We start from the raw sequence: 24983 nt of genomic DNA, 5'->3' as shown, positions 1-24983 counted from the left end.
TGTCTCTTTTCTCTTGGTCGTTATGAGCATTGAATGATCAAATTGTTGTAGGGAGGATATTGTGATTGGATGGTTCTTTTTGTTAGATGATAAAGGTGATTCTATGGTGATTTTGTGCAATTTTCTTGCAAGTATCTTCTTCCATCTTGTGTTTGTTGTAGAATTAGGGTTTTAACGAAATTTTCACCAAAGTATTTTTGATCTTCATTTGGATCTAACATCTTTTTGACAAGATTAAAATCAAGTTTCTATTGAAGAACCTAGATGTAGTTTCGTCACAAATTGTCTCCAAGTTGATTGAAATATGCTAGGATTTGAGGAGTAGATAAACTAAATTGTAGCTTTCTCTCTCTTCTTTGAATCGCTTGCATTAGTCCTCTTCAATAGATTTTAGCCTGAGACTCCATTAGCCCTTGATTGAGAAAGACACTAGTCCACTCTTGGGTCAATCCCATAAAAATAAAACCCTAAATTTATTTTATTTTTAAAATGTTTTCTAGGGTAAATTAGGGTTATGTTATGGAAATATATTCATTTTCAGCTTTATTTACCTGAGACCACATAGTCCTAGGGTTAGACTTTGCATGCATTAAATTGGATAAGTATAAATACTGTTTTACATGCATTTCTTAGCTATTAATAAGGGTTGATGTCTAGGATTTTTCTTGTTGGTTTTATGTATTTTTAGCCTTTGAAAATTGTTGTAATCTATTGCCTAGTTTACTCATTAAATATTCCTCATTTTTCACTTATCTTTTATAATTGTTGGGCTATTTTTGTATCTTTGTTATAAATATTTGCATGCTATAATTGAACTGATTAAAACCCTAGTTTATAGCAACATTTGTAATTTATAGATAACATGTGTTTGGGAACCAATTTGATCCTCTCCAGGACTTGCTAAGCCCTCTAGATTTAGCCATAGGGGACCTTTGAACTCTTCTTGGAATTACATCTTATCTCAGCTGAAACTCGAACTATTGAACATTTATCCTTGGGTGTAGTTTATAATAGAACCCTCAGGGGTATTTACCCTGGGGTAGTTGGGTTATCTAATCCCTAAGATTTGTTGGGGAAGCCTCCCTTGTGGAGATAGTATTCGACCAAAGAATAGCGGGGGAATAGTTGCGAAGGTGACAGTGGTGAATGATCCCTTTGTTGTTCTTAATCCAAAGTGCTTCGTGAGACTTTGCACTAAGGTGCTAGATTTCACAGTAATAGGGACCAAGCACAGGGGAAACTAAAACAAATAACATGATTAAACAAATCAACAATACGGAGTTGAGGGAGCTAGCTCGTTGGCTTAGAAGCTCTCCTCTTAGCAACCTTGCTAGTGCTCATGACCTTAATTTCTCCCCTAATGTCATCGAATGAGAAAAGATAGCTAAGAGAAATTGTGGGGGGGGAGGTGATATAGATAGGGGTATGTGTGGGAACATTATAAAGGGGGAATGTATCAGAGAACATGCACAAGGGGTCTAAATCCTGGTGGAGAGTGGTATTTCTAGGGAAAAGGGGGCACCAAAAGGTTTTGGGAGAATGGCAAAGGGACTCACAAAGCTTGTGTCTTTGCAAGGAAAGAATGCTTTCCTTTTATGGGGGAGGTGAACTTAGGCTTTTCAAAGGTGGGGAAAGAAGTGGGATTTGTTTGTAAAAGCAGCCTGAGATGCATGTGATGGAGGTTGCATATTTGGTCGAACCAATGATTCATGGGTTAGAATCTTGGTGTTGGCATGTGGGTAGACAACTAGATGGAATGGGGATTGTTAAATTTTCTTATCCTAGCAAACTAGCAATTAGTTCTGAGAAAATCTGTCTTTTGAATAAAATCAACAACTAGGGTAATAACCAAATAAATTAGCAGAAAGCAAATAGTATTAACCTCAATCACAAAAAAAGTGACACAACAATTTTTTCCCAATCAGAGTTCACCATTAAGTTCTGAACTTACTTGGGCTCCCTTCTTGGGAAAATAGACCAACTGAGGAATGCATACAAGATTGGATCTAATCTAGTTGATCAAACCCTCCTTGGTTGATCTGGATCTCCTGTTGCCCCTTCCTCGGACCCAACACACTCACTAAGAAGCCTCTCTCAATCTTGTGCTGCTATATGGTGTCTTCACCTTCTCTCTAACCTTGCTTTTTTAACTTTACATTGAGCTAAATCCCTAACCCTAATTTTGAAGTGATTGACGACTGAGATTTGATCTCACGTCACTTGAGGTCAAGGGCCGAGATTAAAATATATTCACTAAAATAATTTACTTTACTTTTTCTAAGTTTACTTTAGCTCAATACACCAACATAATACTTATGTGTTTTTCTTAAGTCTAACTTAGGCTAAGTTACAAAAACACCTTGCTCACACTAGAGAAAATGTGTAGGGAGACTTTGGGTGACTTCTGCATGCTTAGACAAGCTGAAGTGCTTGCCTGAGCTACAAACATTAACACTCCCTCTTAGCGAGGGAGGTACTTTTGCCACCTAGAACTGACTTTGATCTTGTATTTGCTGCCTTGGCTGCTCCCTCTAAACTGGAAGCCTTCCCTGCCATTTGGTCTGCAAACATTCTCAAAATCTTGCTAACCTTGGCTTGGTTCCTAGAAGCCTCTTGCTTATGAACATCCTGTAAGGTCATCTCATACTAAGAGACCTTCTTGATAGATTTGTAGGAATTTGTCAATTACTCCTCCCCTCCTGAATTTGGCTAACTCCCTTTGAGCCGCTCAACCTTCATATATGCTCTAACTCCTATGACATGTCCCTCATTAGAGCTAGATATATTGGGTCTGAGCAGTACTTTCTCATCCTGGAAAGTAACACAAAACCCTTTCTTCTCCATCATGGAGACTATGAGAAAAGTGCACCTAGGTTTCAACACCCACAACATGTCCTTTGCTTCCATCCCACCTCTTGACTCAAGTTGGAATATCATTGTTCCGACCCTTTTAAATGCTTGTTTGGTATCACCACCGAACTCCACATACAGGTCTAAGTCCCACTCGGTTAGGGTATCAAACTGTTCACTTGTTTATGTTATATTCTTTGTGGCTCAACTATGAAGTAGCCACACACCCACTTGTAACGTGCTTTAGGTAAAGTAGGAAACAAGTACGAATTTCGTCTCAAACTTCCTGGAAAACTCCTCCTGAGCTTCTGTCGGTGCAACTACAGCTCGCTGTGTGCCCTTTCCTCCTTTCTTCCTCTTCAGACACTTTGAAGCATAGTTTCCCATCTTATGACAAGCAAAACACTTGACCCTAGTCAAGTCCTTCTTCTTCTTCGACTATGAGGTTGACCCCTCACTTCTGCTCGAACTCTTTCCTTTTCCCTTTGTTCCCTTTGTTCCCTTTTCCTTGCCATTTTTTTTCTTTTTGATTTTTCCCTTTGACTGTAACCTAATTTCCTCTTGTACACAATCATCCCTTAGCCTATCAAATGTGGGTAGTTTATCTCAAGCACAAACTCCTCTGATAAACGAATCCCATGTCTTTGAGAGCCTGTTCAATGCCACATTTACTAGTTCTGAGTCTTCTACCTCTTCTTCCACTGCTGCAAGCTGATCAGGATTCTACACAATTTTCATTATATAACTCTTCACTGAGTCAGATTTGGTCATTTGTGTAGTCTAGAGCATATCTTTCAATATCATCTTCTTGCTTATTACCCGGTTATGGTATAATCCTACCAAGGCTTCGAACATCTCCATAGTTTTCTTCTTCTCAATCAAGTGAGCGATCAAATGATCCTTCGTGGCGTCCAATAGTACCCTTTGTGCCTATATCTCCTCCTTTGCTAGGGTGGCCTTCTCCTAAGGATGTGACGACTCTGGAATGTCGGTCTCAACAATCTCCCAAAGATCGATTTTCTTGAGAACTAGGGTGACCCTAGCCTTCTAATGTAGGAAGTTTGATGGTCTTCCTAACCTGTCTTTGTATCAAAGACCAACTGCAACAATTTTGCCAAATCTCGCTGAAAAATTTCCATTTTTTTTAATTGATGTTGGCTATTGTGAACCTGTATGCCCCCTATATGGTTTGGATGTTATGTGTGGCATCACCCATGGCACACTATGTGGCTACAAGTTCAGTGTCCTTTGTCCTTTAGCAATTGTCTTTGCCTCGATGATTGACTCGATTTGTAGCCCGCATAGTATTGAAAACCCTGCACATTACCACTATAGCAGCGATTGTTTTTTGTTACTTGTATAGGCATGTCTACTTGCACCTCGGGCGACTCCGCTCACTCTCACTCGCAGTGATTCTCCGTAGCTGGCCTATTCTTTGTCAGCATGTTGCTTCCTTAACGCCATGCTATGTTTCACCCCCTATTTCTTGCGTCTCCTTTGTTGGTGTTGGATCAACAAACGACTATGTCTCTGCCAATGTTGTCATGGTTTGGTATGTTCGGTTCTTGTTCGAGGGTTGAGTCTGACTGCCCAATGATTGTCAGATACCCACAAATCTCCTTTTTTCCCTCTTTTCGACACCAGTTGCAGTTGCAGGCTAGGCTATTGATAGTTGAGCCCTGTCGCCCACTAACTTCTGTCACGTGCCTAAAAATATTTTGGTCCCTTCTTCGAAAAGAAAAAATAATTGCTTCGGAGGCAATTGCGCTGTATGGTTGATTTCTTTAGCCTCCTTAAAAAATTTCCGCTCGTACGATCACAATCGAACCTGGCTTCAACAATCCAGTATGAATCTGACACTTGTGATTTTGAGATCAGTCTTCTTCAGAGTTTATGCTATGATACTATGTTAAATTTTCTTACCCTAGCAAACCAACAAGTAATTCTGAGCAAAAGCACTTGCTAGGGTATTAACCAAATAAAGTGACAAGCAAATAGAAGCACTTGCTATGGTATTAATCAAATAAATTTACTGTAAAGCAAATAGTACCAATCTCAATCACGAAAAAGTGACACAATAGATTCTACCCAATTAGAGTTTTTCATTAAGTTCTGAACTTACTTGGGCTCCCTTCTTGGGAAAATGGCCCAACTGAGGAATTACATACAACACCGAATTTGATCCAGCTAATCACACCCTCCTTGGCTGTTAACTTTATGTATGTTCTATGCTTAGAGCAATTTATTTCAATTTTCACAGTTAGCTCCATACCTTTTCCAGATTAGCAATCACATTAGCATTAAAGTGAACTGCAGATAGAACATAAACATAAATCGCAGAAGACAAGCAAAGACACTATGTCTTTGCCAATGTTGTCATGGTTTGGTATGTTCGGTTCTTGTTCGAGGGCTGAGTCTGACTGCCCAATGATTGTCGGATACCCACAAATCTCCTTTTTTCCCTCTTTTCGACACCAGTTGTAGTTGCAGGTTAGGCTATTGATAGTCGAGCCCTGTCGCCCACTAACTTTTGTCACGTGCCTAAAAATATTTCGGTCCCTTCTTCGAAAAGAAAAAATAATTGCTTCAGAGGCAATTGCGCTGTACGGTCGATTTCTTTAGCCTCCTTAAAAAATTTCCGCTCCTACGATCACAATCTAACCTGGCTCCAACAATCCAGTATGAATCTGACACTTGTGATTTTGAGATCAGTCTTCTTCAGAGTTTATGCTAAGATACTATGTTAAATTTTCTTACCCTAGCAAACCAACAAGTAATTCTGAGCAAAAGCACTTGCTAAGGTATTAACCAAATAAAGTGACAAGCAAATAGAAGCACTTGCTATGGTATTAATCAAATAAATTTAGTGTAAAGCAAATAGTACCAATCTCAATCACGAAAAAGTGACACAATAGATTCTACCCAATCAGAGTTCTTCATTAAGTTCTGAACTTACTTGGGCTCCCTTCTTGGGAAAATGGCCCAACTGAGGAATTGCATACAACACCGAATTTGATCCAGCTGATCACACCCTCCTTGGCTGTTAACTTCAGGTATGTTCTATGCTTAGAGCAATTTATTTCAATTTTCACAGTTAGCTCCATACCTTTTCCAGATTAGCAATCACATTAGCATTAAAGTAAACTGCAGATAGAACATAAACATAAATCGCAGAAGACAAGCCAAGACAAGAGGACACAAGATGTGGCGCTAGCCAGGGACAAACCCCAATGTGGGGAAACCCTTGATCGATTCTTCTTATATGATCTTCAATAATTCAACAGAGAGAGAGAGAGAGAGAGAGAGAGAGAGAGAGAGTATGTTTACAACAAAAGTCAACACTTTGACTTATCTAGATAAGAGCATAGATCATCTCTAAGAAGATGATACATGAGATCAGTTGAAGACATGTTGCTTCAACTAATTCTCCAAGGTGACTCCTTCACCTATCGTTGTGCTGCATTTCGTCATCATGCTGCACCTCACCGTGCTGCACCATGTTGCACCCATCATCACTATGCTGCATCTCATCATGCTTCATTAATCATGACTGTACCCATCACTGTACTGCATTATGTGCCATTGCTGCACCATGTTGCCATCCTGACCTATGTGTTGGCTGCACCTTGCTTGCTTGTTGTCCCTTGCTTGCTTGTTGTCCCTAGCATGCTTGTTGTCCTTAGCATGCTTGTTGTTGCATGCTAGTTGTCCCTTGCATGCTAGCTGTAACATTTCATGCTTGGTGTATTTGCTGCTAAGTACCATACAACTGTCCCAGTGTTAGTTAGCTGTCCTTTGCATGCTGTTCTCCTTCAGAGACAAATGCTCCGACTGTTTTGGCAGTTCTCGACAGTTCTGGCTGTTCTCGGCAGTTCCGGCAGTTCCGGTTGTTCCCGATAGTCTCGGCAGTTCTGGCTTTTCCGGCTTTTCTGGCGGTTTCAGCGTTTTCAGCATTTCCGGCTTTTCCGGCAATTCCGTCTTTTCCGGTAGTTCCAGCATTTTCGGCAGTTCCGACTTTTTCGGCAGTTCCGACAGTTTCGGATTTTCCGGCAGTTCCAGCTTTTTAGACAGTTTCGGCTTTTCTAGCAGTTTCGGCTTTTTAGGCAGTTCCAGATTTTCTGGCTTTTTCGGCTTTTTCGGCAGTTCCGGCTTTCTGCCCTTTGGGTCAGGGCAACGTTATTCCTTAGGATCTCTCCTCCTACTAAAACCCAAAGACAAGTAGAGAGAGGAAGAGATCCCAGGTGTGTTGAAATGACTTGAAGGCCACCTCTATTTATACTAAAACGTTGACCACATGTGGGGTTTATTTGGTTGCTGGCTGACCTTGATGAATTGTCTTATAATGCAAATAAATTCATAACTCCATGAATACTTATCGGAATCAGATGCTCTTTAGATCAATCCTACACCTCTCGATGAGAGGGATCCAAGAAACATATCAGCTGCCATAAATAAGATGACCCACATGCAGTTTGACCCTAGTTGCCAATTTTAACATTGGCTGATTTGGATCTCCTTGGTGCCCCTTCCTCAAACCCAACACACTCGCTGAGAAATCTCCCCCAATCTTGTGCTCTCGTATATTGTCTTTTCCTTCCTCCTAGCCTTGCTTTGATAGCTTTAAGTTGAGCTAAATCCCTAACCCTAATCTCCAATGTGATTGACAACCGAGATAAGATCTTGCCTCACTTGAGATCAAGGGTTGAGATTAAAACATATTCACTAAAGTAATTTACTTTACATTTCCTAATTTTACTTTAGCTCAATAAGCCAACATGATACTTATGTGCTTTTCTTAAGCCTAACTTTGGCTACGTTACAAAAGCACCTTGCTCACTTAGGCCAATGCAGAAGTACCTAACCAAGCTACAAACATCAAAAGGGATAAGAGTCAATAGCAACATCCCAAATAGCCATAAAAACGTCATAGTTGGCTGATGCTATCTCATGTGACAAGAAATGGCAAAGAGGAGGAATCAATTGCTAGAAGCGGGTGGTGTACAAGTTGTCATACTTGCTATTAGTAGAAATGTTCTCATGTCATCAGCATAGAATGTGTCCATAGCTCCTTTGCATAGGAATTTGTTTTACAATATTTCAAGTTTTATTATGATTGTAATGAAAATCGTAGCAATACTTGTCAAATTTTTTCGAAGGAAAAAAAATATTTGTGAGATATCTTTAACATCAAGATCTCCTTTTAAGTAGTGAAATTAGTGTTTGAATGAATTAGTTGATATGCACATTTTCCAAAATAGGGGTCCAGATTGTTGATATTTGTTTGGCCACACGATCTCACAGTAGAAGGTGGTGTATGTGCTGGTATACTTTCTATCAATAGAAATGTTCTCATGTCATCAACATAGAATGTGCCCGTAGCTTCTTTGTATAGGAATTGGTTTTACATTCCTTCAAGTTTTATTATGATTGTAATGAAAACGTTAGCAATATTTGTCAGATTCCTTCCAAGGAAAAAAATATTTGCAAAATATCTTTAATATCAAGATCTCCATTTAAGTGATGAAATTAGTGTTTGAATGAATGAGGTGATATGCATATTGGCCAAAAGAGGGGTACAGATTGTTCATATTTCCACACGATCTCACAATGGAGGGTGGTGTATGAGTTGACATACTTGCTATCAACATAAATGTTCTCTTGTCATCAACATAGAATATGCCCATAGCTCCTTTGTATAGGAATTGGTTTTATATTCCTTCAAGTTTTATTATGATTGCAATGAAAATGTTAGCAATATTTGTCAGATATCTTCCAAGGAAAAAATTATTTGTGAGATATCTTTAACATCAAGATCTCCACTCAAGTGGAGAAATTATTGTTTGAATGAATGAGTTGATATGTACTTTTTCCAAAACAGGGGTCCAGATTGTTGATATTTGTTTGGCCACAAGATCTCACAATGGAGGGCTGATTGAGCTAGAGGAGCTGCGATCTCTTCTCTCTAAGAGGCGAAGATCATCTCGTGAAGCTATATCAGAAGATGATTGTTTGCGTGCCATTAGTAAACTTAAGGTATGGGAATGCTTTTGCTTTCTTTATTTTTTTGGAAAATTTCATTATCTAAAAATATCCAAGATTGCATGTTTTTGTTTCGATCTAGTAAAATTTTACCTAGCATCCAGTATTGTGTTATAGCTTAAGTTGAATTGCTGTGGCTTTTACACCTTTGTTGGGTGGTTTGCAGGCGTTGGGCAGTGGATTTGAAGTATTTTCCGTTGGGAAGAAGAAGCTTGTTCGTTCTGTTCCTACAGAATTAAATAAAGACCATAATGAGATTCTCGAAATGGCGCAGGTATGTTTTACAAAACGTGGTAGTTTTCAAACAGAAAGGACAGACTGGTTACATCAAATAAATTATGTTTTGTTCTTTTGTATTATATAAGAAAAGTTCAATTTAGTAATTGAATTTGACTTCATATTCAGTGATTAATTGAATGATACAATCCTTGAAGTTATAGTCTCTTTGTATTTTTGGGGATTGCCAAGTTTTCTGTCAAATATCAAACCTCCTGTCTTTTCTATTTTGCATTAGATTTTTCCTTCCATCTTTTCTGACTGCATCCCTAAGATTTCCAGACATTATTAGTTTTAATTTCAAGGTAGACATGGTATTTTCTGTAAATTAGAAGCATGTATTTTGACAGTGGAACTTAATATCCAAATAATTATTGTTTTTGGATATTCTACCCATTGTCATCAAATATATATGATTTTAGAACCTAGAAATCTTTAAGAGAGAGTTTCTGACTACATCCCTGTGATTTGTAGACATCATTGGTTTTACTGTCAGGGTAGATACACCATTTTTTTATGGTTCAGAACAAGGAGATTTTAAAGTAAAAGTAAAACGAAACATTTTGGCATCTGAATTTTGTTGGTGATTGCTTTTAGCTTTAAGTGCTTGATTGAATGGTTAAATCAAAAACAAAATTTTAACTCAGTGGGAGATTGTGAGGGTACAATAGCTATGATTTTCACTGCTTAATTTTGCATATAAGCTGTCCTAAAGTAGCATGTTGGTCCGGAAATAATTTTGGCTAATTAGGAGCTCTATAAATCCATGGAGGTTTCCATTTGCAGTTATGTATGTTGGTTTTATTTATTGTTCATATCTCTGATTGATTATACAGGTGCATTATTAGTAAGGTTTGTTGGGAGTAGGTTCTTGGATGATGCATGGAGTATGTCATAGTCAAGGATTCTTTGGGCATGTTATTTATGGTTGGGTACTATACTACTAAATACATTTCAGTTGTGTTTGGATAATGGTTTTATTGCACTAGGGGCAGAAAGCAAGGAATTCTTTTCATGTAGTTCTCTTTCTTGTTGAAGACTCTCTTCACCAATGTTAGTTATATTTTGGCTTAGTCTCTGTAGTGACAATAGCCATGCTGTATTTTTCGTCGCTAGTCAAATTAATTCAAGTTTAATGGAAATTTAATTTAGATGAGCTAAGAATGTGGAAGCACCTGCAAAAATGAACATCTTAGAAAGTACCTTTGAGCCCAACACATACACTACCGTGCCTTGATATCAAAATATCTTAAGACAACTTATTACAAATTCAGCTATTAAATAATATAATAAAAATAATAATTGTAGGATTAGTTGTGAAAATTATATCCATAGGATGAACTGCCCTTAAACCTGTTGATATAACTAAATACATGTATACTACAAGTCTGTAATGGACCCACTTGATTGTTAGCTTTGGGGGTTATGAAGCGAACAAAGTTCCTTCTACAAATTAATTACTCCAGAAGACTTGGAATATAAAGATATCCATGAAGATACAAATATTATATATTAAATATATAAATAAGAATAAGAATGATTGATTACAATGAGAACGAGAGGCTTGCTTATATATCAGGCAAGTGTCTCCTCATGGAGAGTCATGTCCTATTTAGACATGCTTCTTCAACCTAATTACTAGTTTAACTAATCATTATTTATGATTATTATTGTTTACATTATTTTACATTATTTATATATATTTTATTCGTAACATTGCCTCCTTCCTCAAAGCTTGTCGATAAAAAAGGCTTGATCTCTTTTTTGGCTTCGAACGTCTTTCTCTCTCGGAATAGTCATCCTTGTCGATACAAGTTGATATGATCTTCTTAGTGACAAACAAAATTGTCGCACTGAGAAGGGATCAGACCATCCCAGATTAATCTTCTGTATAGTATTCTGATCACTGGAATTTTGTAATGACTTGTTAGCATAAGACTGGATTGAGGTTACATCACTATTATCTGGAACATCAGTTTGTTGTTTCGGTTCTGAATGGTTCAGATATGTAGCATGGTTGATTCGTCTATTCTCATGATTCAGATGCTGATATGGGACTTTACTTTCCCTTATTGGGCATGTGGCAATTTTTAGATTTTCTTTTGGCGAAGATGTTGTTGAGTTGGTTATGGAACATTCACTGGGGATGTTCATTGTTTGAACTGCAACATCTAAGCATGTCGTTTCTTCAATTGACTTGTCTTCTTGAGTAGTCATATTCACTGGATCAGTATTTGTTCCCTTATTTTCAACTTGAACTGTTGCGACTGGAGATTTTGATACTTCTTCTTGAGTGAATTGTTCTAACTTATCTTTTAATGCCTTCTTATCTTCCTTAAGTTTCTTAATTTGAGTGAGTAGACTTTGATTATGGTTTTTCAGTCGTAAAAGTTCTTTGATTTCTGATTTATCAACCTTATTTTCAACGTTTTGAATTTTAAGATTTTCATCTTTTAGATCTTTGATTTGTTCTAATAAATTTTTATTAAGGTTCTTTAAACGCAAAGTTTCATCTTCTTGTTCTGATAAGTGCTTCTTGAGTTCTTTCTTTGTGACCTTAGTCTTCTTCACTTGCGCCAGTAATTTTTCGACGTGGTCCTTGAGACGAGAAATTTCTTCGTCCTTTTCCATTATTTCTTTGTAATGCATATCCACAAGATCTTTATGTTCGTGTTCTAACGCTTTCTTATTTTGTTGGATTTTGGCTATTTTGCCATTCTCTTGATCTTTTAGCTGCACCTTTTCGGTACAATGGATTACATCATTCTGTGGGGGTGATGATGGATGTAGAGAATGGAAGAAGGATTCCATTCTCTTTCTCTCCTTAGCATATTGTCGCTCAAGTATTGTGATTACTTGTTCTACATCTCTTTGGAATTGTTTTTGTTTATTACTTAGTGATTCCATTTTTATTTTTTATTTTTTAATTTTTTTTATTTTTCAATATATATATATATATATAAATTCTATTTCTTTTATATATTGAATTTGTTTTGTTTTTTATTTTTATTTATTTATTTTTATCTAAAATATATATTCCTTTAGATTGAGTCACACAAAGGTTTTAATGACTTGAACCTTTTTTTTTAGATACAATTTTTTTCTCTTTTTATATATATCTAAGATGAAATATTTCAAACCCCTTTTACTATAATCTTAAGAGATTATCAAATGTCAATGGTTAATGGAGGGATAGGTTGTATGGGCCTGACTATTTACTGCACTATTTTTTTTCTTTAATATTATCCCTTACACTTTGTACTTCAACTTGTCTTTTAACCTTTTATAATAATATTTATTTATTTATTTATTTTTCTGCTTATAATATTTCCGTTGTATTTTTGTTTGAATTTTATATATCACTCAAATGACTTTGGTGAATGGTGGTAATTATTCCCTTTTTTTTAACAAATTAATTTAATAATTTATAAAGTTATATGAAATACTTATAAAACGATGATCTAAATCCTAAGGTTTCAATGGCCGGATAGGGGACACAGAGGAAAGGTCGCGGTCAACTGAGACGTCGAATGGCTGAGTCGGTGGCTCTATGTCGATTGGTAAGAAGGCGGATGAAGGGAGGAGGAGCCTTGGCGGTGTGAAGCAGTTGGTGGCGGTGGTCTATATTGTGGGTAGAATGAATAATGTTTTGAGTGCATTCAATTGGTGGTTTGCAGCTGGAACCTGAGGGCGGATAGGTATGGAAAATGCTGTGGAATTACGAATGTTACGAACAGGGTAACTGCGGTGGTGACCGACGGTGGTACTGTCGAAGGAGGGTGATGGTTGCAGGCGGAGAAGGTCGAGTATGTAGCTGCGAGCAGGTAGAGATGAGGAGCAACGAGGGGGCTGCGGGGAACAAGGAGCAACGACAACAATGGAAAATCGACTTGTGCGGGGAACAACGTGGCAGATTGGTGTGCAACTCACAAGAAAAGACGTGCTTGGATGTTGTTGTGCTAGAATGCGGACAGGGTAGATTGGCCATCAATCGAGTTGCGGCTGGTCGTGCGACAAAGATTTTGTGCAGCGATTGGTAGCCATCGGGCTGGTATGTGGCTGCAGACTGGCCGGTTAACCGTTTTATGTTTTTATTTTCTCTTATATTTAATTCTGGTCTTTATTTATTTTATTATTGTTTCTTTTTTTTTCGAGTCTTTTAAATGGCCAAAGGCCTGACAGTAGTATGGAGAATCTCCAGAACTGGTAGCGAAACGCTTTAACGACAACGACGTTGACGAATTTGATGGTCAAGGACCTGGATTGGAGAACGAGCTCTGTGCACCGGTTAAGCAACCTAGAGGACCGAACTGCTATGATACCAAAAGAAGCGAACAAAGTTCTTTCTACAAATTAATTACTCCAGAAGACTTGGAATATAAAGATATCCATGAGGATACAAATATTATATATTAAATATATGAATAAGAATGAGAATGATTGATTACAATGAGAACGAGAGGCTTGCTTATATATCAAGCAAGTGTCTCTTCATGAAGAGTCATGTCCTATTTAGACATGCCTCTTCAACCTAATTACTAGTTTAACTAATCATTATTTATGATTATTATTGTTTACATTATTTATATATATTTTATTCGTAACAGGTTACTTTTGAAAGTGTTTATAGCAAGTTCAGGGGTGCTTCATGTGATGAGTGGATGGTGTGTTGACTACCCTTGGATGTATTGTAACAGACATACACATGGAGATAACTAACTCATGGATTACTATAATTTGACTAGATGCTTATGTGATGCACTTCCTTAGGAGGTTGGAGATCTATGTTAAAAAAAGGGCATAGTGATGTTTTTTGTGAGGTCCACATGAAGGTCTTGGTTGCTTGCTTAGGAGGAGTACCTACTTGGAGGAGCATTGGGCATTTAGGAGGAGGCTGTTGAGCCCTAGGTAGCATAGGGCCATTTGGTTGCTTACATCGAGGTTGTGCTTGACTTGAGGATTCTTGGGTTAAAGAGTGCTTATGAAGGTGTGGTGGACCTAGAAGAGCATATGGCTTAGGAGGGACCGTTGGAACATTGGAGACCTTTGTTGGAGTATTTGACATTTCTTTTGGAGCACTCACCTCGGGACTATTGCTTGATGGATGTGCATACCTTGGAGCTTCACATGTGTCACTTAGAGTTAGAGTGCTTTACGTGTGGATCTATCTAGTGATTAGTTAAATTGCTTGCCTGTGGACCTTGTCCAATTTATTATTGTCAGCCTTTGTCACCTATCATATATGTATATATATAGGGAGGAGAGTCTTTCGATCTTTCATATTGATCACATTCTTGTGTTAGAAATGTGAGAGCTAGAGTGAACTTGTCTCTCTCATATATTTTCTTCTTCTTTGTAGTTTTCTATTTTGTCTTGAGCACTAGGGTTCTTTTGTTGATGCAAGCTATATGTTAGGGTTAGCCCCTAAAAGACAAGGGAAGCTAGGGTTTCGGTAAAAACCCCAGAGGAGCAAAGGGAGCACTTGTTCTTGTGGTTCTTATGAGAGAAGAAGACTAGTGTACTGTAGCACTAAAAACCCTAGTAGTACTTGAAGTGCTTGATGTGGAGCAGCTAGAGGCAAACTATCTTGTTTTGTCTTGTACACTTAATGAGATGCAAGTTAGGTGCCAAAGAGAATTTCTGGTGTGTAAGCTTGCTAGTTGCGCATCTTTGGCGGAGCAACTAGCTCTAGTTGGGAGTGATGTTGAAGAATGTAACTAGTGTTGGTTTTCATAATTGTACTTGAGTCATGATATAATATATTTGTCAAAAAGAAGAAAAATAAATTTCTATTATAAAAGTAATTGACTTATTAAAGCATGGGTTTCATGTTTGGGTCAATAGTCAATAGGTTAAAGCACCCATTGAGTGCTCCAAGATTCTTTTGTTGAGTCAAAGTCAAAGTTTTATGTAAGAGACCCTTCTTAGGGCTCATTATGTCAAAGAAAGTTTTTTGTTTTTGTTTTTGTTTTTATTGTTAAAAATTAAGTCCTATTCCTCTTCCATCAAGTCGGCCTCTTTAACAAGACAAGTCATCTTCTTCAACAAGTCAAGTCGGCCTCATGATCAAACTCATCCACTTTGCAAAGACCATATATATAAAGCATTCGACCTTGTGAAGTAACACCGAATTTTCATCATCTTTGATCTGCAACTTCAACAGAAAGAGAAGTTCGATATAAAAGGAAGTCTCTTATGATTACAGGACCGAAGTTTCTTATGGTTACAGGACCGAAGTCTCTTATGATTACAGGATCGAAGCTCTCTATGAGTACATAATCAAAGTTTGTCAAAAGAATTGCAGGACCAAAGTTATTAATGGTCGCAGGAGCAGAAGGTACAAGAGAATAAAGAGGGCTGAGTATCCTGAAGAATTATTTGATGTAGACTCATGAAGAAATGAATCAACAGATGGTTTACTTCTTGAGAGGACGACTTGATGGATGGAGGATGTTCTTAGTCTAAGTCAAAAAGGTCTTGGTCATCTCAACTTGATATTACTAGTAGAAGAGTTTGACTGGGTTTTCCCCTTGTTAGGGGTTTTGCCCTGGCTGAGTGCCTACATCTTGTGTTCCTTTTTCTTGTGTTTGCGATCTTGATTCTTCATTTCTTTTGGCATTTGTCTTGATGATGGAAAGAATAATAATATAATGAAAAGAACTAGAAGACATCACAAGAATTTGCCAAGTTAAGAGAAATTATTTAAAGAACCCTAATCTAAATGCTACCCTAAATTTCTCAACATGGTATCAGAGCTTTGTTTCAATGACATAAGGGTAGTTAGAAGGTCACTACAATAGTAGAAGGCTTCAAGACAAGAGAGAAACATTAGTTACCTAGGACCGAGCTCCTAGAGGAAAGAAGAAAGTCTAAATTCTGAGCACTCTAATTACAATGATCAGGCCACAAACAACAAAGAAAATAAAGCACTCTTTTTGGAAGGTCGAAAGGCTAAGGAAATAAGCCTCTCAAAAATGATTTCCTTGAAGAAAATATCAAGGTTCTGAATATAGCTCATTAGTTTGAAAACACTCCAAAATATGTGTCCGAATTCTGTGTCATCTGGTGCAAGAAATACATGAGGTTTTGGAAAAGCCTATAGGGTCTGTTTCAAAGATCAGTTTTCTAACTCAAATAAGTCCGAGCAGATTGACAAGTGGAATGAAGCATTATACATAGGCTAGAAGGCTTGAAATTGTCACCTAAAAATCCGAAATCTCTATATTCTAGGTACATTTTTGGGTGACCGAATCTTTGTTTGGAGGATCACATAATGAGCTTGAAACAATACTCAAAGCTAGTGAAGCAAGCAAGCAAGTTTGAATGGGTTGAAGGTCTCTTTAGGTCTACTTGGAAGAGTGAACATGAAGCTACAACTATTCTGGAAAGAAACCTAGATTCCTTCCTTAGTTCTGGGCATAAGTGCCAAAGGTAACAATTATCTTATTAGAGGATCAAGACTCATCCCAAACCTGTGCATTGAAACGACTAATTGTTTTTAAGTCTGTTTTTGGAGACGTGCAAGCTCACTACAATCTTGAAGGAGAAAATGCAAGTTTTTATAGTAAAATCCACAAGTTTGTAGCAACACTATGGTACACATACATATATATACAAAATTCAAGGCTAAAACTATGAGGCTGACCTTAAAAGCCTATACTAAAGTCAAAAGAAAGCATCTACCATTTTGAACCTGGTAAGTCAAGTAAGTGTTGTGTTTGTTCTTTATCTTTATCATCTAACAATAAGTTTTTAAGTTTACTATGAAGAACAAGTGGAACATCAAAACAAAGGTATGTAATTTTTGAGGTATGTATAACATGTTTTTAAAGTTTGGATACCTATATGATTCCAGGGTTGGCTAGTTGTTGATATTTAGAGATTGTAGACCCTAGATAGTACATATAAAGAAACCCTTATCTTATTTACTTGTTCCCTCTAATCTCGAAATCATGATATCTAAGGTCTGTAGGTATATGACAATTCCTTATGAAAATAGAATTGTATGATATTTAGATTTTGACATAATACTAGTTAGAACCACTTCAAGGTAATATATTCATTCAAGGTTAGAACCCATTCAAGGTAATATCTTCTTGGATTTAGATCTTAAAAACCCTAATGTATTCTTGGTAGTACTTGTCAAGAAATATTGCAGGTATATGGTGACTTGGTAAATCAAATGCTTAAAACACAAGTTGACAAATAAGGAGAACTATGAAGATGCTCATTGCTATCATATTTTAGAGGTAGTCCTTCATTAAACTTACCAGGTTTGTAAAAGGATTAACTCAAGGTATGTATAAAGATTTATAGTAAATCTTATTCATATTACAAGGTGCAGTCATTTTTGAAATTTGTTCTATATTACTAACTCTTTCATGTCTAGGATTTTGAATAATAAGTATTCTTGTTTGGGAGATTAATCTTTAGATTGAATCTACCCTTGTCATATCTTCTTGTTTGCTCATTTTGGTGAAACCCTAACCTTTAGGGTTCATTGTAAAAACCCTAGTCTCTTGTTGCTTAGGGTATGTTGACAATGAAACCCTTAATCTACTTAGGGTTTGTTGATAAAATCTAGAAATGAAATTCTACTCTTAATATTTATGGTTTGTTAATGTTATGAAACCCTAGTCTTTTAGGGTTTGTTATTAATGTTTAGTATATATAATGAAACCCTAGATTCTTAGGGTTTGGTAAATTAGGGTTTATGAACAAAAACTCTTGTAATTGTTAAAAGTAATGTCCTAGGAATGAAACCGTAGGTGTATAAGCTTTTGCATAATTGAAACCCTAGTGTGGTCAAAATTGTTCGGATTTGATGCTTGTATCTAGGGTTTACAATAAAAACCTAGTAGAGATTTATATAAGAATGAATCCCAAGATATAATATGCTAACTTGATTGATGATATATTCTCATTGATGAAATCTAGGGTTTGTAACAAAATCCTAGTAAAGTTTGATATGAAATTCTAGGGCATAATATTGAAAATTTAAGGTGCTATGATTGGATTGCTAACTTGATATAGTTGTTGATGATGGAATCTAGGGTTTATCTCTAGCAAATTGTTAAAGTGCAGAATATAAAAGATGTAACTTTTGTTGACTATGAACCTAACTAGGTCTAGATATTTTTGATGCTTCCATTGTAATGACATAATTTTGACTTCATGCTCTTGTACGTACATATTTATGTTCGGTTGTACTTGTTGATGAAGATATGCAGTTACATAGTCTTCAAGATGATGAAGATGCTTTCCTCGTATTTGATGATGATGTTGAGCATGGTGGAAAGGAGTTATAAGAACCTTGATAACATTAAAGACTACATTAAAGTTCGATAGATGACCTTGTTGCCATGTGAAGGAATGATGAAGTTTTGAAAGGTCTAAAATTCTCCGATAAATTGTTGATGCAAAAGGAAGAGCTGACGTGAAGAATCAAATAGTTGATGGACTTGTCCCCTAGTTATCTCCCTAGTTGAGAGGGAGCCTGAAGAGAAGTGAATGGCTTGATGAAAAGTCCATGAGTATGTTTGAGATCAGAGAATAGCTAAAGCACTACAGACTGGTTGTTCACGATTGATGAAGTTACAAACAAAACTTGGTTACATTGAAAAGTGTTGAGGCTGAGTTTGGTGTTGCTAGAAAAAATTGAAGGAAACTTCCAATGAGATGTATTTGGATAATGTGATGATGATTTAAGCAACATCAATATAAATAAAGACCTCGAAGGTTTGTGCTAAACATATATGTATATATTGAAAGTTTATTATTGATTGGGGTTGTGATTAAGCATGATCTCTCCATAAGAAGGTTGAACGTTTGAAGCATGCTTGGATTGGTGGATATATTTGGTTTAGTTGATAAGGAGAGATGAATAATCTTGGGGTGACAAGATGCTTGGGAGGACATCTGGCCAACTCGTGATGATGTCTAGATCCCGATGTAGGGAGGGTTGCATTGGTCTTGGAGCTCCGACCTTGAATACGCAGATAGATCCCTGGGTTGGTGTTAGAGCTAAAGCTTGATGGTACCTGAATGTCTAAAGCTTGGAGCACACCTTAGCCCCACCCGATTAGAATACCCTGGTTAGGTATCTAATCTGTAGCACTACGTGTGCTGTGAATCTTCGTAGAGTACATCATTTTGAGATTTTCCATGTACCTTTGTATACATGTAATTATGAATACCTCCCTAGTTAAGAGGGAGTGTTGAAGAATGTAACTAGTGTCGATCTTCATAATTGTACTTGAGTCATGATATAATGTATTTGTCAAAAATAAGAATTTTTTTTTTTAATTATAAAACTAATTGACTATTAAAGCATGGGTTTCATGCTTGGGTTAATGGTCAATAGGTCAAAGCACCCATTGAGTGCTCTAGTTTGTTGAGTCAAAGTCAAAGTTTTATGTAAGAGACCCTTCTTAAGGCTCATTGTGTCAAAGAAAGAAAATTGTTTTATTGTTAAAAATTAAGTCCTATTCCTCCATCAAGTCAACCTCTTCAACAAGTCAAGTTGGCCTCATGATCAGACTCGTCCACTTTGCAAAGACCATATATATAGAGCATTCGATCTTGTGAAGTAACACCGATTTTTCAACATCTTTGATCTGCAACTTCAACATAAAGAGAAGTGCGATATAGAAGGAAGTCTCTTATGATTACAGGACCAAAGTTTCTTATGGTTACAGGACCAAAATCTCTTATGATTACAGGACCGAAGCTCTCTATGAGTACAGAATTAAAGCTTGTCAAAAGAATTGCAGGACCGAAGTTATTTATGGTTGCAGGAGCGGAAGGTACAAGAGAATAAAGAGGGCTGAGTCTCCTGAAGAATTATTTGATGTAGACTTATGAAGAAATGAATCAGCAGATGGTTTAATTTTTTTGAAGGCTGACTTGATGGATGGAGGATTTTCTTAGTCTAAGTCAAAATGGTCTTGGTCATCTCAACTTGATATTACTAGTAGAAGGGTTTGACTGGATTTTTCCCCTTGTTAAGGGTTTTTCCCTGGCTGAGTGCCTACATCTTGTGTCCCTTTTTCTTGTGTTCGTGATCTTCATTTGTTTTGGCATTTGTCTTGATGATGGAAAGAATAGGTTAGAAGAGCTAAATGTTCCTCTTGAGTTGAGAGCTGCTGCTATAAGGCTATATGAGAATGTAATTGCCAAGCTAAAGAACAATGAGGGGTGGTCAAAAGATATTAAGTGTAACATCGGAGTTAAACAAGGTTGCCCCCTCTCCCCTACCCTATTTGGCATTTACATCGATAAGCTCGAAGGTTATTTAGAAGATGCAGGATGTGGTGGCACAATCTTAGCTGGGATAGTCGTTATCCTTCTTCTCTATGCTGACGATATTGTTCTTTTGGCAAGGTGCCCTTCTGATCTTGATAAGCAACTCAAGCTTCTTAAGGATTTCTGCTCTACCATGGGTATGACTGTTAACACTGACAAAACAAAAGTTATGATTATCAAATCCAAGAAGGACACTTGCGCTAATTTTATGTATGACAATAATAACTTGGAGGAAGTGTATTCTTACAAGTACCTAGGAATTGATATCCATCACAAGCTCAACTGGAACCATAGCATTGAGAAAAGGATCAATGGGGGATGGAAAGCTTATTTTGGTCTTGAAAATAATTGTAAAACAGCAAACCTCGTAATGTGGGATAAAAAGAAGTTCCTCTTTGAAACTTTAGTCACTCCTGTTATCTTATATGGCTGTGAAGTTTGGGGCTGCAGCATCTCCAGAGAATCATGGAGAAAGATTGAGCAAATCCAGAAGCGTTTTATAATTTATAACCTGAAAATTGAAAGTAATACACCCTATCCTATTCTCCTTATAGAAGCAGGTCTTTTTCCTATTGAGAGCCTAGCTATGCTCAGGTTTCTGTTGTACAAGCACAAGCTCAATAACATAGACAATCATAGACTTCCTAAGCTAGCTTTAAATTCCAGCCAAAACCACCTAAGGCTTAACCGAGGATGGCATAAGGACACAAGGGCTTGGTTAAACTATTGGGAGATCAATGAGAATGATGCTTTGCAAAACATAAATAACATTAAAGATATTGTTACTTCTAAGTTCAAAGAAAAATTGTGGTGTGAGAAAGATTTAGCGTCTAAAAGAAAATTAAGTTATTATAAGAAGGTCATCAACCCCACCCTTGAAGATCAAAAGTATCTCTCTATTTTAACTAGCTCAAAGAAGAAAATTAATATAGCAAAGCTTAGAACGAATTCTCATGAGCTCCATAGTGAAACTGGCCGTTGGGCAGTTCCTAAAACGCCATGGATGGAAAGGATCTGCCATATTTGTGAGAATAGGAGCATCGAGGATGAAAACCACTTCCTCTTAGAGTGCCCTGCATACAACCACATTAGATCTCAATTTCACAACCTTTGTTACAATACTGACCTTCCTAGCCTTTTACAATGCCAAAATTATAGTGAACTCGGGAGGCTTCTCTCCAAGCTTTTTGAGCATAGGAATAAAATCTTAAATCAAAATAAATAATTTGTCTTTTTAGGTCCGATAGATCATTATTTGGTCTCAACGGATGTTAACCATCATCATCATCATCAATGAAAAGAACTAGAAGACATCACAGTAACTTGTCAAGAGAAATTATTTAAAGAACCCTTGTCTAAATGTTGCCCTAAATTCCTCAATAAGTGATTCCTAGCGATGAGGAGTTGCTGGGTGGGGTTTTCTATTTATAGTGGCTGCCCTAGTTAAAATTTCAAGAGCATAACTTGTACCAGCTTGTATTAAGCTGTTGATATGCACTTGTAACTTCATCTTTGTATATATGAAGAGTTCCTTACTGTCCAAACTTTGTGTACTTGCAAATCTGATTTTCAATTTATGTTCTCATGATGATTGAATAATTTCTAAAGCTTGTTATGCATGCTGATTTTAGTTAACAATGAGCAGATTTTGTTCAGTGATTTGACGAAAATATAGAAGCTAAGTAGGAAGATTTATGGCTGCAATAATTCTGCTGCATTAAGGTAAATTTTTGATCTGTTGCATGTTGGGAAATGTCCTTGATGTACATTTGTTCGATGTTTATTTTCTTCGGCTTCCTCATGTAATTGGTTGGACAGAAGTGAAATATAGATTACTGTAATTTATATTTCATATTCAGCTCTAAGCCTGAAAATTTACATGAAATAAATCTGGGGAACTTCAAGGTTGAGGTGGAATTTCTGCATTTGCATTAGAAGCCATTCTAGGAAATTCCAAAAATCATTTCCATTACTTAGTGTTTTATCTCACACAATGTTTCATTTTCATAGATATTGCACCATTCTGTCCTTTCAAAGTGCATTTGCTGGCCCTGAAGGTATGGGTCAAGATGGAGAAGAAAGAGTGATCTTAAGCAAAGTTGATTACCCCTTTTTGTATTTCAATTGTAGATGGAGCTTTCTCTCTTTCATTTGAACATTCTCCCTATACTGGTTTCAATAGTCTGCATGTCTGGGTTTTCTCCTCAAGTATTGTATGAAACTTTTCATATGTAGAGTTATTGTATGCTTGGGACCCTTGCTTTGGACACAAATTGTTTATAAATAATGGATGGTTGAGATTGAGTAGCTTCTTATTTGAATATGTGAACCTAGTGAAATGTCAACTTGTTTTGTACTATCTGCAATGTAAGGGGAATGGATGGAGCTTCTCTGGTCTTCTCTTCTAAGGTACAAAAGTAAATTGAGAAAATTATGGAAATAGATTCCTGGGTTTCTACATGAACAGTGGAACTGGGTTCCTTATTAATATAAGGGATGCCGGTCTTGTTTTCTTTGTATGTTAGGAAATTTGTTTATTAGCTTTGAATTATTATTTCATTATTTGAAATGTGAAAACTCCCACCCCATGACTAGCACCCATCAAATTGTTTTTCACCCTCAAGTAACTGCCACTGTACTCATAAGCACATTATAAGCACCGAAATTTGTTGACACTTACATCTAGAAGTTCACCACAAAGCCATTGATGAATCTTGCTATAGTCATTGGGTTTGGGAACACCCTATATTTTGGTGAGGTACAATAAATAACTGGTAGACTTGGAATTGGGGGCTACAGATCAAAAGGGTTGGCTTGCTGGTCCCTCCGGAATCTAAACTCACAGAAAAACAGTCAAGCTGGTCAAGTTAAATTAAAAATAAAGAGTAGATAAAATTTATACGTTTCTTGTGTAATTTCCTTTATAGGTTTTATATACTATTTTGTTGTTTCGATGCCCCTTCTGTTCTGATCATTCAAGGTGAGTATGCCACCCCATAACACAGGACTAGGTGTGCCTGTGCGGCTCTGCTTTTTGGACATAGGAGTGCGGTTTGGACGCAGAGGTAATCATATCCTAAATAAAGAAATCTGGCTTTGCATTTAATCCAAAATCATGATTAAATCATAAGTTAAACCTATATGATCTTGATTTTTTATACATTATCAGTTTCCGTAGACCTGTATTTTCTTATATTTAATTTCATGTTTTATATCATTTGTACTTTCATGTTGTAACCAATTGGGTTTGAATATATCAAAGTTATATGAAGACAATATATAAAATTTGAAAATGCTGCAGATTGCCTTTTTCTTTCTTTTCTGCATTTAAGTATATCATTGGTGACTCGACACGTCTTCTGATTTCTTAAAGTGACATGTTTGATCATTTTTATCTTGTTAATTTTGTTACTGGGTATATGGTAGCGTCTGCATTACAGTATTGGCATCATCCAGTATAAGATGACACTTATATCTTCTCTCAGATAAGTACAAAAGTACAGCCACACTCCGATGTTTCCTTCTTGAAAAATAGCAACTAATGTCAACAGTATTCCATGTTTGAATTTTCATTGTTCCTATTATTTTCGACGATGAAGGTTCAAGGTTATGTCATGGCTGAGGAGGTTGAGAGGAGGCTATCTTGGTCATCAGGTCGTGCTGCTGATGCTCTTGAAACTCTCCTCAAGGTGAACAGACAAGTGATGCAGTTAATGTTTGTGTTCTTTCTAAGAGAACCAACGTTTTGTCCATGTGTTCTGTATACTGATCTTCTACAAAAAATATTCATTATGCAGGAAGGCCTTGCGATGATAGATGATGGCCATCCTGATGGTAAGAGGCGATATTGGTTCCCATGCATAGGCTCTTCCTTATCTGGTGCTCTTGATGCTGATGTCCAATCCTTGGGCAACTAATACATTTCGAAGTTTTGGCCAGACAAATTAAAAAGCTCACTGATCTCTGAAATTGTAAAATGAAGGTTTGGACTCTTCTTCAATTCACCAACAGTCGTAATAAACATGATCAAAGAATCTAGCATTCAAATTCCTTCGGACAGAAGTCGGATGACTTCGGGCTTTTGAGGTGTATCTATATAGCTGAATGCCAACATTGTTTTTGTTTTGAATGATCTTCCATTGTAAAAGCAGCTCCGAAGTTTGAGAACAATATATCATCTTAATCCCAATTATGCACAGATATTTGTTTCTGGTCTTATTAGTATGATTCTTTTACTGCATACATTATCTTGTCAAAAATTATTTAATTTTTACCCATTTATTTTTAAATTCACCATTTTCATGTTCCTAACCTGTACTCTCACATATTTATGGTACTGATGTCTTTGTTTGACCCATCCGTCTTTTCAATCTCTTTGCTTTTCATTTCTTTGAATTCTCAGATTCTCAAAAGAAAAAGCTACAATTTTGTACTATAGGTATCTGTATTGGGTATATGTTGTACGCAATTCGTCATGGATATCAATTGTGAGACTACAAGTGGTTTATGAGGTA

The 24983-nt window shown here is 36.8% G+C and overlaps 1 protein-coding gene across 2 annotated transcripts in view; it reads left to right on the top strand.

Annotated features, from left to right (window-relative positions):
* Positions 1 to 24667, top strand: part of LOC149250034 (vacuolar protein sorting-associated protein 22 homolog 1-like) — a 119056-nt gene extending 94389 nt beyond the window's left edge. The window contains exons 5-9 of one of the 2 annotated variants that reach the window (XR_016266812.1): positions 8729 to 8883; positions 9056 to 9163; positions 23896 to 23966; positions 24069 to 24158; positions 24267 to 24397. Coding sequence is in view for 1 of the 2 variants with exons in the window: in XM_089458899.1 (XP_089315025.1) it covers positions 8729 to 8883; positions 9056 to 9163; positions 24069 to 24158; positions 24267 to 24386 (473 nt within the window). In the remaining variant the exon portion in view is untranslated. Of the gene's footprint in view, positions 1 to 8728; positions 8884 to 9055; positions 9164 to 23895; positions 23967 to 24068; positions 24159 to 24266 lie in introns of both variants that reach the window. The other variant, XM_089458899.1, reaches the window with a different exon arrangement.
* Positions 24668 to 24983: the final 316 nt, after the last annotated feature.

This window comes from Pinus tabuliformis, chromosome 7 (genome assembly GCF_031772625.1).
Source record: "Pinus tabuliformis cultivar Carrire ecotype Pingquan chromosome 7, CPIR1, whole genome shotgun sequence".
Lineage (NCBI taxonomy): Eukaryota > Viridiplantae > Streptophyta > Pinopsida > Pinales > Pinaceae > Pinus > Pinus tabuliformis.
This window is presented reverse-complemented; position numbering and strand designations above follow the sequence as displayed.